Source organism: Amblyomma maculatum, chromosome 5 (genome assembly GCF_055883805.1).
Source record: "Amblyomma maculatum isolate TAMU_Amacu chromosome 5, ASM5588380v1, whole genome shotgun sequence".
Lineage (NCBI taxonomy): Eukaryota > Metazoa > Arthropoda > Arachnida > Ixodida > Ixodidae > Amblyomma > Amblyomma maculatum.
This window is the reverse complement of record NC_139348.1, coordinates 41075117-41091458: the sequence shown is the minus strand read 5'-3', so window position 1 is coordinate 41091458 and position 16342 is coordinate 41075117. Positions and strand designations below refer to the sequence as shown.

The 16342-nt window shown below is 46.6% G+C and overlaps 1 protein-coding gene across 1 annotated transcript in view; it reads left to right on the top strand.

The window, feature by feature from the left end:
* The first annotated feature begins 711 nt into the window (after positions 1-711).
* LOC146188134 (alpha-crystallin A chain-like) overlaps positions 712-16342 on the top strand; it is a 28719-nt gene continuing 13088 nt past the window's right edge. Inside the window, exons 1-3 of the mRNA XM_084603663.1 lie at positions 712-1068; positions 8395-8592; positions 10146-10271. Coding sequence (XP_084459789.1) covers positions 8404-8592; positions 10146-10271 — 315 coding nt within the window. The 5' untranslated portion in view covers positions 712-1068; positions 8395-8403. The remainder of the gene's footprint in view (positions 1069-8394; positions 8593-10145; positions 10272-16342) is intronic.

The window sequence follows — 16342 nt, the reverse complement described above, 5'->3', positions numbered from 1 at the left end:
AGCATTGCAATCTCTAGGAGCCAAGTTTTGTTATTGAATGATATATCATGATACAGCTCTTGAAAACAAAAATAAAAGGATAGAGATTCCTGACTCCATATGCTTCTAAGCGGCTGTCTAGTTGTGGAACTTCCTTAACTTTCGCGAAATGGTGTCTTGCAGGGCATGCGTAAAACGAGCTAACCGTTCTCTCTCGTTGGTGTAAGTCGGGTAAGTTGATGTTGGCACGCAAGCCATATAGCACTTATCGAATGTTGGGGAGAGCTCAATGAACTGTCAGCAATACAGAACTCGCAACTATTCAGTCTTCAGCCGTCAGCTGGTCTGTGCGTCGCCATGCCAGTGGTACGAGGGTTATATGAATCTGCCTGCTAGGGATATTAAATGCGGAAAATTCACTGTGTCGCTCGCTAAGCGCCCTAGTATATGGCGTGAGTCAGCAAGCAGGAACTTTCTCTTTGTACGTGTCCACTACGCTCATACACACCCATTCTGGAAGAAAAATCACCGTTACAAACTGCAACTACAGAAAGTTTTGCGCAGTCAGTACAATGCTACTGTCCGGACAGCACGGATGCGTTGTACGCTCATTAACGTTCGCACACTCGTGTCAGCTTCGAAATGCGAAGCAGTAAGGGTGGAAGCGCGGACGCTATTTTCGGGTCGCTTCTAAGGCGGTCTTTTCCAAGACACAACAGGCGTAGACAGCACTGCGCACAACTCCGCAGCGCGCGCCAAAATCGAGGCGCTGCGCTCGCCGCGGCGCCTATTCCTGGCGCCGCGAGCCCCCCTCGCCCCCGGCCCGAGAGAAGACGGCGGTGCCTTCGAACCGAGCCAGCCTACCACTAGGCTCGTCTTCGGGAGCTCCTCGCCAGCAGCTCAAAACCAAGAATCGCTTACTTTTTGTGCTTCCTGTCTCAAGGAACGTTCGAACGACGACTCGAAGTCAACGCTTTCACCGGTGGAACGGCGGTGCATCGAATAGGGTTAGCGGAGCTTCACCATCAAGTGTCGTTGACAGACGACGGACGTACTAGGTGCGAAAATCATCTGACGTAGAGTAAAAAGGTAAGGTGCCAGGGACAGCTGCGACAATCGCTCTCTAGTTTTCTCTCGCCGATTTTGGACAAAGCTGGACTGGCTCACGGTGTAGAGTTCCACTCATCGATTCCCCCGTTCGCTTTCTGACTGTGGGCGTTAAAACTGCGCCGAACGGATCCCGCCTGTGAAGCACGATGCAGTTTATTCGTCATATCTTGGTCCGTGTAACGAGAAATATCGCTATGATCGAGTGGTCCATGGAAAAGAAACAACCTTCGCCTTATAATTGTGTGAAAACATTCGGCTCGGTGGTATAGAGCATCTGCAACAAATGTTCAATTCCCCCCAAACAAGTGCATTGACAAGACTGACAAGTTGTACGAGATGAATTATATCGTGTCTGCGTCGCCGCTACACTAAACTTCAAGACTTTGTAACTGCCTACATTCTACTAGAGCTATATTTAAATGATGTCTTTCACGGCTGTCATCCACTCTTCCGGCTGACCGGTGGGGACCAGGCAAGCTTCGTTTTCTTGAAGTAGCCAGTTCATTTTGAGAAAGCGGTATTATCAGCAATCAACAGTATACAGAACAAAAAATCCCTAAAGTGTATTTAGCTAGAGTCTATCGACTTTCTATCGACTCTCTATTCAATTTTTGTACAGGATATAGTCTATTTTTGCGGAGTGCTGTCCTGAGTTAGGTTAAGACATAAAGAAAAACCGAGAAAACGTATTGCATGGATCTAAGAATAGCGAGCCAAAAGCAAATAATTTACTTCAATACTGGACTGACATTTTTTGCCTGGGATGGAATAAGCAGAATTTAATTGGCCTTTGGTTGGCTCACAAGTCACGACACATCAGCCCCAGTTCGTTGACTTCGGGGTGCGTGGGGCGCCGCTAGAGATATTTCAGGGCCAGTGAACGACGTGGCGCGGAGTGGCTGGTGTGGCAGAGAGACACTCGCCTCCAAAAGCAACGTGCCGCTAACGCCGGATCAGGTTTCTGCTGTTCCCTTCTAGCACATGAAAAAAGCTAATTTCATTCAAACAGATCCGAATACTTTAGCTTTTATTTGGAAATATCTTCGTAATGGTGCTAATCATGGGCGTCCGTATAGCAACCAATCAGTCGCTGTCTTCTTGCCTCCGTCCTTGTCATTTCCGCGGCTTTATATTACAATGTCCCACCAACTGGCCTAAAGCCAAGCTTCGTGCACCGGCCCACCCAACTTTCATTTCTGCAAGTACAAATGAAATGCAGCTAAACGTAAAGCCGCATCAGCTCCGGCTTGACGCACGCTTAAAGCAACTGTCATAACTCGCTGCATGCATAAAGGTTGGCGATGTGGAATCAGGATGAATATAAGGCGCAATCCTATATAATCTTATCGTACCAGAAGCTATGTGAGATCTAATATGAGCGCATCCAATCATACTGAAGTGGATAGAATCTAATCGATTGAGACGACCAAAACGAAATCGTATTACACAGAACGTGATAAGATATAAGCGGGAACAAAATGGTGTGTTAACGTCATACAGTAGAATGAAATGAAATAAAAAAATTATAGGGCTGTGTTTCGAAAAGACCTATAATGCGATTTTATTGCACGAGACTGTGCCCAATATCTGTAGCGAAGCAGACAAGAGATCGAATGAAACTGTTCAGAAGCATGAAATTGGATTGCGTGGGGTGTTACCGATTAGGATTAGGTGAAATATTTGGCAGCTTACTCGACAAATAATACGGCACAGCACCGAATCGATAATGCCCTTCTAGGGTGGTGGATTCGGATGAGATAAGGCGTTCCTCAAGGCAGCATTCTCGGACCCTTTTTGTTTAATATGTATATCAATGACATACTAACATTGCTCCCACTGCAAAGTTCATCTTTTACTCAGACCATACAAGTATTTTTTAACAGAAAATAATTCTGAAACCCTATTTGACACAGTGAATTTAATAATGGCTGCGCTCGAAGAATGAACCAAAAATAACTTTCTAAGCATCAGCGTACCCAAGACTAAGTGCATTCTGTTCCGAGGCAAAAGCAAAACCATCAAAGTACATAGCGAATTAACCTTACATTCTACCCCGGCTGAAATAGTGCCCTTATTTAAGACACTGGGCGTAATTTTCCAGGAGAATCTTTCTTGAGATGCACATATTAATTACTTGACAGCAAAGCTATCCTCTGTTGTAAGTTTAATATCCCGGCATCGCAATGTGCTAACTCGTAATGATGTTAATTTACAATGCTTTTTTTCCATTCCCGACTTAGTTATTGCCATTTTGTATGGGGATCTACGACAAAAGAAAATTTACAAAACCTGCATGTCTTACAGAAAAAGTTCCTCCGAGCCACGGAGAATGTGCACAGTCGTTACCACACTCACGAGCTATTTAAAAAATAAAATGTACTGCCAGTACAAAGGATTTATGACTACAGGTTGTGTAGAACCTTTAAACTAGAACTAAAAATGGAAACTTCCTTTATGCGATCTCTATCAAACTTAGAAAAACATTTTAAAGCGCGTAACCTGCGTCATAACGAAGAATGGAAAGTAAATACATACAGATCAGTGTACTGAATGCAGACACTTCATAACAAGCTACCTAGGGCACTGAACGAATTGCAACATGACCAAATCTCCCTCGAAAAAATCTCTTTCAGAGACTTAAAAGCACGTTTTATGATCTAGCTCGCACTTACTTTCTTAGTGATTTCTGTTTTCTTCGTGGCCAAGTGATGGCAGTGCATAACGTTTTCTTTCTTGTCGATTACATTTTTATATCAGGTCTTGTGTAGTTTTGCGTAGTGTTTTTGTTATTAATGTTGCGGGGCTTTAATTTTCTATATCGATTGATGTGCTATGCAGTTTACCACTGTTTGGCAAGTTTTTTTTTCATGCTTCATTTATTATGCTTCATGCTTCATGTTATTCATGCTTCTGTGCTTATTAATATGACTTTAGATTTCTCCTGTGGCCTTCTGTTTTGGCGACGCTGTGAAATGGCCAGTGTATAAGGGGGCCGGCGGCCTCGTCAAGCTGTCTTTGACAGCTTTTTCTGCAGGCCTCTGCATCTTGCGTGATCTACTTGATACAAATAAGCATTATTATTATTACTAAATGGAGTGATGTGGTTGCATGTGATGTGTGGGGTTGAACCTTCCAAAGGGGCTCAGCCTATGATGAGCGCCGTATAGCGGAGGGCAACGGATTAATTTGTAGCACTTTGGTTTCTTTAACGCAAGAACATGGGGCGAGACCACGCGGTACAAGATGAAATGGCATTGCGCCATTTCAAAAGGACAGAATTTCATCACAACGAATGAACATTATCCTGATAACAACATAGTAACAACTTTGCTAACAAAACCGCTTTGCACTCCAAGTTAAGTGCCCGCCTCAACGGTGGCAGCGCAAGTGGAGGCGAAAGGCAGAATGCGTCTGTGTGCAGTGCTTGTTAAAAAGTCTCGCGTGGTCTACATGAGCTACCTGCTGCAGTCAGTCCCATTTTGCGCCTTAGAGGAAAAGCAATTCTGACCCGCGTCCTGTTCATGGAAATAAAAAGACGAGAACATAGTAGTGAACCAGCAAGGGTATTTCCTGGAGGAAATGCAGGACTGCCACATGTCGGGTATTACTGCCTGCATTAGGATAGATGCAGTCTTATAAGTGGTGACTACGGTGTCTCAAGTGTGACGGCTTCTTGTGTCCTCGATGGCTGGGCCGCGCTAGAAGAAACTGAGGTCGATGGTGCCCGCATTACTACCAAAATGAAGACATTTTTTTCTTCGGTATGTTTTTGTGCTTACCAGGAAGAACATCCTTCAAAAGCTTGGCGAAAAAAGGCTTGCAGTAATATGCCCTTATTAGGGGCATGTGGCCAGAATAGGCGTGGCTGGTGAATGCCCTGACGTATGAGTGGCCGGGTGGTGCATATAATTATTGTCACTGTCATTGCCTCTACACGGAACAGTTTATCATTGAATTTATTGTTCTATGCTATTTTTTTTTCAACAGCCGAACTGTGCGACGTCTAAGTTCAGTGTAGGGTCCGTATTTCGAGCTTGCGTCGTTTTCAATGGTGTCTTTTTCTCCATGACCTCGAGCCTCCTCGTTGGTGGAAACACTCTGTAACCAAATGTCAGTTCGAATTCTGGTTCTGGCGTCTTCACCAATCAGAAGAAGGCAGGAACGGTGAAAACGACACTTCTGAAAATGACCTAAGCAAAACTAGAAATACAGTTCCGGGTCGACCGAGGTATAAAAAACTTCAATAAAATAGCTGCTTTGTCGTGTTAATGTCGTGCATGACGTCATGAGACCATGTGCCATGGCCGAGTTGCCAGGTGCGCTAGTCACGTGACATGGCTGAACCTTGTGGCGAAATCGGTCACCATGCTCCTGAAAACCTGCTTATCACTTTGATGATTTTTTTTCTGCTTACACAAGCTCTGTTCCCCGTTAGAGAGGTCTCACTGCGCTGAACTATCGACACGGACCAAATTCTATCTGTCCTGTGTGTTTCAAGTCTGCTTCAACACTCGCGGTTACAAGGAATTAAGAAGTCTGGATTATATGTGTTTTTAAATGTCATTATGATTAATTATAAAACTCTTGAAAGCCGACACCACTGCTTGATCTAATGACACCCTCTGTCGAAAGTTTAGAACCCAGGGAGCTTTCTTCTGAGTCTCACTGTGTATGTTCCAATGTAGGGTCCTGCTATCGCCAACGAGGAAGAGACCGACAATGGCGCCCCTCTATGCGGCTTAGAATCGAACCTCATGGGTTTAAACTTGTGACAAATACATTTCACAAATCATTACGAATCATTACAAGTAACATGTATGCGAACAAAAATCGGTGACTCATCTCCTTTAACTTTACCATCGGGGACAAAAGTCTCTGGACCGCACATTTGGCGATTTTGGACTAGAAGCACGACGTAAATGAATTATCACCTTTTTTCTCTAGCACACATGAAAGAACAAAAGTCCAATAACATCGACAAGTGTGGTCCGAGACTACTGGCCGGTACGAAGTTATGCGTTTTGGTTGCATGGTCCATAGACTTTTGTCCCCGATAGTACGTGCTGGCCTGTTCTACACGTCTTGGCTTTCCCGTGCTTTTCATGCGAGCTGTCTACACTGGACTCGACATTCCCCAGGCTATAGAGTAACAGCCTTGGCGCAGTCCCGAAAAGCCGCGACACCTGTGTCGCCATCGTGTCTTGGTCCACCGGACAGCGACTTGGCAGCGACACGATAACTTTCGCCGCGTTCTTTGTTCGCTTTCTGCTCCGACGCCCGTCTGTCGCCGACTTTCGGCGACACTCCAAGTGGCCGGTGAAGCAACGCGAAGTATATTAAAGCGAGAGCCTTTAATGGCTCATGGTTGTCGTGAACAAAATGTGTCCCGCTTTAGCGGCTCTCATTGGTCGATGCGGGATGACGAAACAAACCTCTCGACCAGAGTGCCATCGCTGTATGGGCAATTAACAAGCCAAAGCTAATGTGAATGATAATCACTATTTAGTGAAAAGTTAAGGAGTATTTAATCACTAATTATTAACAAGTTAATTAGAACGCAATCACTAATTAGCCAAGAGTTCATTAGTTGTTAATCGCTAATTAGTCACTAATTGGATAAAATTTACTAGGCACTTAATTACTAAACATTCTCTAATTAGCCAGAGGTTACTTTTTACCTAGTCCTAATTAGTCTAAAGTTAATTTGCACTTAATCACTAATTAGGGATCATAAGACATTACTCTTCCGTTTGTAGTCGGAGTTCGGAACATTCTCGAAACTCGTCACCCACTGACAGCTCAGTGACGGCATGATGGATGATGCACTAGCAGAATGTGAAACAGTAGTCGCTCGCTTTACTCGTAGCAACAATCATCGCGCCATGCGTAAAAATTCCGCAGCAGAATGCACCACTCAGGCTTTCGCCTTTGACTATACTTTAGCTCGTAAAGTACATCGTAATTTTTGATTCAGTATTTCTTGTAGCATTACGTCAGAGGCCCGAATCGCCTGAGAACTAAGACACGCACATGCTAAGACGACCAAGCATACCTACCGTAGGAACAATGAGGAACGGTTTCTGCTGTTGACGAACGGTAATGCACTGAAGTTTCTTGTCTTTTTGTTAAATAACAAAGTATTTATGTGTGGTTACAAACAGCAGCATCTCTCCGAGACGACGGCCTTCAGACGCCATTCGAAATTTCCAGATAAAGACAACGGCCTTGATTTTTCACAAGAGATGGAACGCGTGGCATGAGCTAGCAAAGAACCGGTTTAATTGCAGGAAAATGGTAGAGTTCTTCGCCCTGCAGTGAGCATAGTCCGGCTGATGATGATGATGATGATGATGATGATGATGATGATGATGATGATGATGATGATGATGATGATGATGATGATGATGATGATGATGATGATGAAACGCGTGGCCAGTAAATCCGTATGCCGTTGGGCGTGCAAATGAGAAGGACTGCAAGCACAAGAATTTTCTCCCCGGATTTCAGTCGTTCACACACCTTCTCGAAATTCGCACCAATGCTCCAACATGTAGCGAATCGTAACGCGTGCATATACTTATTCGGGTATATTAAGCGAGAGCACACTGGTCCCGTCGTGCCAAAATGCCATCATCGTTACCCAGAATTGTCGGGGGGATATTCGGCATCGTTTCAAATTTTCCGGCAAAAATACACGCTTGACGTCGCGCGAAAACCATGACGCAATCGTTCTTTGTGCACCGTTCAGGGTGAAGTCAGATCATCCTGCTTCCCATTTAGCATCAACCTGTTCATCAAGTAGGAGACGTGTTTGCAATAGATAAACAGATGACATATGCGCCTTCAATTGTATGCTGTTGTTTGTATAAGTGTAGGTGAGCACCGCGAATAAAGTCCTGCATAAACCAATTTAAACAAGACAAAAATTCGCGAAATAAAAAGGCAGGAACAAAAAGCCCCGTCCAGCTCTTCAGGAGCAGCTTGAGCAGCCCCCTAATTTTATGTTTATCCTCCCTAAACTAACAGTGCGACCCTCAGACTCGCACTGAAAATGAAATCCACTTTATGTACACTGTAGACGACAGGCGGAGCGGAAAAACAACTGGCGACAGCATCACTTGAAGCTGTAGCAACTGCAACGCACGCAGGTGCTATTCTCTAGGGCCTGCTTTTGCCAACCAATGGCGATTGGCACGAACTCTTCATGCTGAGCCTCTGCAGGCGATTTTTCGGCTAAAGGCGCCCCTAGTCACAGCCGTGAAGGTTGACGGTTTTGTGCATGTACTTGTCAAACATGCCTCGCAGGTGTCCGCCATGCCTTTCCACCGGAGCCTGTTCGGGCGCCACCGGGACAAGGACTGGTGGGACGCGTGGGACTACCCATCGCGCATCTTCGACCAGAAGTTTGGCGTGGCGCTCAGAGACGAGGACCTCTTCGACCGCGAACCCTTCGCCAGGAGACCCTTGTCGATGCTCTCGCTCTCTTCGCCGCGCAGAGGACAGGTACTACGCAAACTGTCCGGACATCGCTAAACACTTAAACAGAGCTACTTAGTTTCATGCAACTGGTTGATGCTAAAACTTTTTAAAGTCAAACTACTATTCCGATCTGCTGCATTTTAAGGAGTTTACAGTGTTTACGTTCGTAATAAAAATTCAGGTTCCCTTGCAAGCGTCAGGCATCCCGCAAGGGTCATTCTTTGGTCCCCTAGTATTTGTAATATACCGGATTGGCGAGCTGAAGATAATGAATTGTTTTATTTATAAAAGAAAAAGTGTCCTGGGCAAGCTTAACTAATGGATTGCTGTTAAATGTATCATTGCTGTTTAAAAGTGCGTTGGTAATCCTGTAAATATCAATTGGAAGATATTAATTGACAATCTTCTCGTTTGTAATTTTTATTCAATTATTTACAAATACTGCAAGACAAGCCCAAGCAGAAGTGGCACAATACACAAGAGCTAGCTTCCAGCCTGATAAACACAACAGATTGCCTGAAACCAAAAATTCCATAAAAGCACTCAAAAACTTGGAGAAAACCATGACAAATGACTTATAATCACAAAACAAACTGAAAAACATGGAATAATTTTCGAGGTTCTTACGAAATTACCGGATGTGGACTGCTCCTTCTTTAATTTTGATTCCTCACATTTCAAAATGGAACAGTTCAAATTTGAGTTATTTGGAATCGACTGTAATGAGTGGCACTCGGAAAGTTTTCGTAAGACGAATAGACTGCACATGAGTGACATTCGGGAAGTTTCTGTAAAAAGACGAATCTGGATGGTAGCTTAGGGAGGCACAGCCACGTGACCTTAACAGAAAAGATAGGTTGTAGAGTGTTGCTTTTGTTGTGAAATCAATACCTCGCAGTCCACGCGAGTCAACGCGCAGCCATTTGTCTTCTAACGGAGCATTGACTCCGGGTTACTGTAAAAACCTCTGTCGACGCACGCATTCCACTTGAGAAATTTGCCGGTGGCGGCGACACCTGCATTTCCTTTCTTGATATGTGCTATCAAAAGTTCAATTTTTTGCGACAGTGGTTTCTTTCTGATTAGAGAGAGAGAGAGAGAAAAAACTTTATTTCAAAAAGAAAAAGAAAAAAAAAGGGGGGGGGGGGGGCAGTGAGTGGAGTCTTAATTTCAAGACCCCAGTGGCCTGGGCTGCCGCTCTTGCCTGAGTTACCAGCCTACGCTGGCTCTCTAGATCAGAGCATAGCAGAGTGGCCTCCCACTGTTTCTGATTAGAAATGCAGAGCCTTATTGATAGACGCCAACATGTATTTATCCACGGCGCCCCTTTAATGAATTGCAGGAAATCGAAGTCTATCCGGAGCTACACCAACGAACCCAACTTAGGCTGTTATCTTCACACCCTTCTCCCTTCCTCCTCACGGCACGATTCCGTTGTCCATTGAGAACCAGAAATTTATTGTATCTTTGCTTGCTGGTAACCAGTTGCTGTGGTAACCGTGCCCCTGTGTACGCGGATCGAACCGAGCATAGACCAGGTCACGTGATATACGTCTGTCGTCACGTTGCACGCGCAGGTTGCCGGCGGCGTATGCGAGGTGGCGCCTCGCTCCACGGGCGTCTCGGAGGTGGTCAACGACGAATCCAAGTTCGAAGTGCGCCTCGACGTGAGCTTCTTCAACCCCAGCGACATCACCGTCAAGGTGAGCCTCAGCCACGTCTTCGTGCACGCTGCAAATAGGCCATCGAAATTAGGCGGCGGAGTGGCGTTATTTTCGCCGTGCAAATCCCGCATGCTATGTCTGTTCCGCATAATGTGCAGGTTCACCCCGTCGGGATGTCGCAATGGTTAGGGCGATCGACTACTGTGCCCAAGGATGCGGGATCGAATCCTGGACTCGGCAGCCGTAAGGCGCCCGTGTGCTGTGCGATGTCAGTGCGTGTTAACGAACCCTAGATGGTAGAAATTTCTGGAGCCCTCAGCTACGGCGTCTCTCATAGCCCGAGTCGCTTTGGGACGTTAAATCCCAAAACCTATACCCGCCGGGGTGGCGCAGTGGTTACGGCGCTCAACTACTGTTTCCAAGGTCGCGGGATCGAATCCCGGCCTCGGCGGCAGCTTTCCGATGGAGGCAAAAAGCAAGGCGCCCGTGTGCTGTGCGATATCAGTGCCCGTTCAAGAACCCCGGGTGGTCGAAATTTCCGTAGTCCTCCACTACGACATCTCTTATAGCCTGAGTTGCTTTGGGAGGTTACACTCCACAAACCAAACCAAACCAAATTCCAAAACAAAACCAAGCCATTATGTGCAGGTATTCTATTCCGCAAAAGGCTTGCACTTAGCCGCGTCATCCGCGTGTGTGTGTGTGTGTGTGTGTGTGTGTGTGTGTGTGTGTGTGTGTGTGTGTGTGTGTGTGTGTGTGTGTGTGTGTGTGTGTGTGTGTGTGTGTGTGTGTGTGTGTGTGTGTGTGTGTGTGTGTGTGTGTGTGTGTGTGTGTGTGTGTGTGTGTGTGTGTGTGTGTGTGTGTGTGTGTGTGAGAGAGAGAGAGGCGCTATGGCTTCCAAGAGGAGAGGTTATAGATGCATTTCTGGAGCTGTGTAACGGGGCTATGGTGTATACGAAATTCCGGCCAAAACGACGAAAATACGAGCAGTGGCCCACGAAGCCTCACAGTTGTTTCAGAAAAGTCGACTTCGGGAAGTCAGCAACGGCGCGCAGCTTGTCAGTATCAGGTAGGGACTCGATCTTTGCACACGACGTGAATACAGTCAGCTGATGGGCACCGAAGCGGCACTTTTTGAGGTTCAGATAAAGACCGGCGCGGGTGAGGACCCGGCGAAGACGAGTCAGATGAGTGGGGAAGTCGGCTCAAAAGAAGACGATATAACTAAGATAGCATAAACAGATGTTCCATTTCAGGTCGCACAATACTCTGTCCCCCATTATTTCGAATGTGGCTGGGGCGTTCTTACAAATGGCATATAACGTTAAATTCGTACAGTCCTTTAGAGGTAACAAAGGCGGACTTCTCACGATCAGCCGCAGCCATGGGCACCTGCCATACCCGGAGCGCAGATCAATAGAGGAAAATAATTCTGCGCCTTACAAGCGGTCTAAGGCATGGTTGATTAGTGGGATGTGAGACGGTACACATCTCGACGAGTATTTTGTTGAGTCTGCGATAGTAAACACAAAAGTGTTTTGGCCCATCCTTCTTAACTGGGGCCACAGCAGGCGACTGTATACACTACAGGATTCTCGAATTACACAGTGTTGCAGCATGTCATCGACTTTTTCGGCAATAACACAGAGCTCAGTCGGGGACACACGATAGGCCGCTGGTGGAGAGGTGGGTGAGCGCCAGTGTCGATGGGGTGGGAAACGGTCGTCGTATGGCCCAAGGAAGGTTGTGAGTTGTCGAACGATGAGCGGAATTGGTGTAAAAGATCAAAAAGGCTCGCGACGACGCGACTCTAGAGCGCTGTCAACAAGAACGATCAAAAAGGTCCCGCAGCAGCGAATCGGAAGCCACACGAGTTGAAGTCAAAGCGTCAATTTGGCAAGCAGGAAATGAGACTTCATCCAAGTCGAACAGCAGGTCCAATGGCTCAATGAGGCGAAGAACCCCCCTTGAACCAACGTGGCGGGAGACGCAGGAGGATTGGCTACTAGAAGTGTGCTGTCGGAGAAAGGAAACGGCAACAGTAAGTGGCGGAAGCGACAGACAGCGTTCGAGGGCACAAAGTGCAATGTGGCGGAACTGGCAGAGAGGGGAACAAGAACAGCGCTAATTGGTGGAATGGTTGTATTATGAGCGACAAGGAGAGGGCATCGGACGGTGCGCCACTAGGTTCAGAGAGTTCTACTTCAGAATCAGCGCAGTCAATGACAGCATGGCCAACCGCGAATGACATCATGAAAAATTAATTGTGATTGCGCTGTGCGCTTGGACTGTGGCTTCCTTTTATCTTGTCCTGTGTCTTCTTGTTCGCGCTGTTTAAATTAATAAATTAGTGTTGGTCGTGGTGTAACTCTGGTTAACCCCAGTTTAATTACGATAGCAACGGCGGAAGCTCCTTTGATTGCTACATTATTCCCCTATCACACCCTATCAGTGTAAGGTTCTACAATTGGGGACACTTAAGCTCATCCTTTAAGAGTATGACGCGAGAGTGTAAGCTACCAGCCCACATATAAATGAGAAGGGTTCAATGCAGCTGAACCGAATGTGGAGCGAAAGCATTAGCTGCCAGTGACCGAGCGTTCTTTTTCTTCTTCTTCTGGCGGAGCTCGGCTGAAGCGGTTGCTAGGCAACGGCATAAACCGCGGCTACGGCCGGTGCTACGCGACGAGGCGAAACCTGGAGTATAGTATTGCTAACGCAATAAAACACGTGGGGAGGACGACGAATTCGATAAGATACAAGACAACAGCATGACGACGCGAGAAGTGCAGATAGCTGTCGGCTGTATATTGTGAGCGGGTACGGTACGAAGCGATAGGCCCGCGAGAGGCGTAGTTACCTTTCAGAGAGAGCAGCAGTCTTTGGTTTATGACATACGGCGGCAGCGGCGTCAACGAGCGCAAGAGTATATACACACTTTCAACGATGGCGGTAATAATATTCACGGGAGGAAGACGATGACTGTGAATTTCATTCGAATACGCAGTTCGTGCCTCGCGAACAGCGGCGGTTAGCTTTCTGGCTCTGCAGCGGGTCGTCGGCGCATGGGCGAAATGGAGCGGCGACGTGAAGCCGAGCGACAAGGGAGGAAATTCGGATGTTCCGGAAGTCCGGGAGGATACGCCGTGGGACTGGGGGGGAGAATAAGGTAACTCAGGGCGTGCAGCCACGGCCATGTATATGCGACGCCGGCAGTAGCGTGCAGTGTGTCCAGGGATTGCGCAGACATAGCAAATAGACACGTTGTTCAAAGTGCGCCATAGAAATGAGGTCTGAGGCAGAGATCAAAAGCTGTGGGTGCTGAATGCATGGGGGGTAGGGCTAACCGCATGCATATGTCGGCGCAAGAGGTGGACGAAAAGAGACTTCGGCATGTGTGCGACGCAGTGCCTGAGCAGGGGCCGGCGCGAATGCTCGACCATAACACAGTGGCGCAGTACGAGGAAATGGAATTGTTGGCACAGCGAACTGGACTGAAGTTGCGACCGAAGCTGGTAGATGACCTAAATTAGGAAGGCTCCGGAGACTTGTCGCTAGATTGCACGGGGAAGCTCCGGACCAAGCCAGTTGGTGACTCCGCCACAGACGGCAACATAGACAGCGTTCGAGCGACGTCCTCACGCACAAAATCCTTGACTTCTGCGGAGAAGCCAGATGGCTACCGCTCCACTACCAGTCCAGCGAGCGAAGCGTCAGGCGTATGCTGCGAACCAAAACACGCTCCTTGTGCAAGTCGTCAAAGCTTTGGCAGAGGTTTTAGACGGACTTGACCGTAGTGGGACCTTTGGCGAGGAGCATGTTGGAGGCGCCTTCATCGGTCCCCTTAAGGACATTGCGTATTTTATCGGCATCTAGCTGTCGCGACACAATTAAGTCAACAGCGTCCTCAGTATATATAACTCGTGAACGTTTCACTGACCAGCTGCACTCGAGACCCAAGACTCTGTTCCGCGTGGAGTTTGCGAAAGGCGGGGCGGCTGAAGACCTCCGAAAAATTGGTCTTGAAGGTAAGCCAAGTGGTGAAGTCCACCTCGTGCTCTCGAAACCACAGATTGGTTACGTTGCTCAAGTAGAAGATGACGTTATTGAGCTCGCGATCTTCATCCCAGTTATGACGGCTCACCCTTTCATAGGTGGACAAACAATCGTCGATGTCGTCGTCGCTGCTACCAATGAAGGTAGCGGGGTCCCGTTGACGTAGGGTACCAGTGCAGGTTACGGGCGGAGCTGGAGGCAGCGTTCTACTGCGAAGTGCCAGGGCGAGAACGGTACTGGGGACATCGGATGCACCTCCAGCAAGTGAAGAGAGCATTTATTAACTTGCTCCGATGGCTAACAAGCTTAAGTAGCTTGCAAATTTGTACTGCACTGAAAGAGACACCATGGGAGCCGTTTAAACGAAACCAACGCATCATCACATGGCTATTTTGGTCTCAGTGAATTAATAGAAACCAAACGCGACATTCTGGTTTGATTTCTACTTATGCCACAAATAGTGCAGTTTGGCGGTTGCCTTCCGTTCCCCCTGGCACTCTACAAGCCGAGGGGAGGACTTATAGATCGCTCTAGAAGGGGCGGCTGGATGCAGTTTTATTTTATTTTTTTTTTAATTTTTTTTTTTTGAGGGGGGCTATATTTTGAACCACGCATTTTTATTTTTTACTTCATCGAACAAAGTGTTCAGAGCGGTTTTCTATGCGTAAATTTTCTGCCTGAAGGAGGGGGAGGGGGGGGGGGGGGCGAGGGTTGGTGGATTTGAATTTCGCCCGCTGGATGGATGGTTGGATGGATAGATGGATGGATGGATGGATGGAATATAAGAGCGTCCCCTTTGAAATGGGGTGGTAGCAGTAGCTATCATGCTCATTTTTCTCCCTATATCTTAATTATTGATTTAGAGTGGTTAACTAAACCATCAGTCTATTTATGAAATTTTTGTTCCTACATTACTAACATTATGTCACTTCTCTGCTTTTAAGCCACCAATCTTCCAGTCGTTTTTTGCTAGTTTCCACCGCCGGTTTATTCACCCGGCCACTGGTATCTCTAAACCCCAGAGCTTCAGGAACAATGATTGCATCTGCATCAACTTCCGGACGGATACCATTACATTCTAGTATAATATGGTCAATTGTTTCACTGGAGTTTCCACATATAGCACATGCGTCATCTCCATTGTTAAATTTCTTTTTGTAGCTGCGTGTTCTAAGGCACCCTGATCTAGCTTCAAAAAGTAGGGCACTGCCTCTTGAGTTATCAAAGAAATCTTCCTTCCTGATCTGCATTTTCCACTTACGGTATAATTCCACACTCTGTTTATTTTCCATCGAATTTATCCAATTTTTACCTTCTGTGTTTTTCACCTGTTGCTTAATGCTCTTTATTTCTCCGTCCTTGTGACTAGCATACTTACTAGTTAGTTTCCTAGTTCTTTTCCTCCATTGTGAGTCAACGCTTTTTAAGTACAGGTATTTAAATACTTTAGCTGCCCATCTGTTACTGTCCAATTTCCTCAGGCGTTCCTCACATAATACTTTACTCTGAGCTTCCCGTACTTCGAAAGATGCCCAGCCCATATCTCCCTGTACCGCCTCATTTGTAGCTTTGCCGTGGGCACCTAGTGCTAACCGTCCAACGGATCTCTGATTTATTTCTAATATCGACTGTACCTCTGATTTTAGGCACAAAACCGCATTTCCGAAAGTAAGTCCGGGCACCATAATTCCTTTCCAAGTACCCCTCAAAACCTCATACCTATTGTATCCCCACAATGCTTTATGCTTCATTATCCCGGCATTCCTTCTCCCTTTGGCCTTAAGTGATTGCTCATGCTTTCCAATGTATGCCAATCCTTCGTTTACCCATACCCCCAGATATTTATATTCAGCTACTCTAGGTATTTCATGGCCTTGTATTTTAAGACCCTGATCACTTGAGCCGTTGAAAATCATCAGACCCGACTTAACTGCGCTGAAACTGAAGCCTAGAGCGTCCCCTTCGTCTCCGCAATACTTAACTAGAGTTTGCAATTCTTCCAGACTCTCAGCTAGCAGCACAATATTGTCTGCATACATCAAACCGGGGAGGCG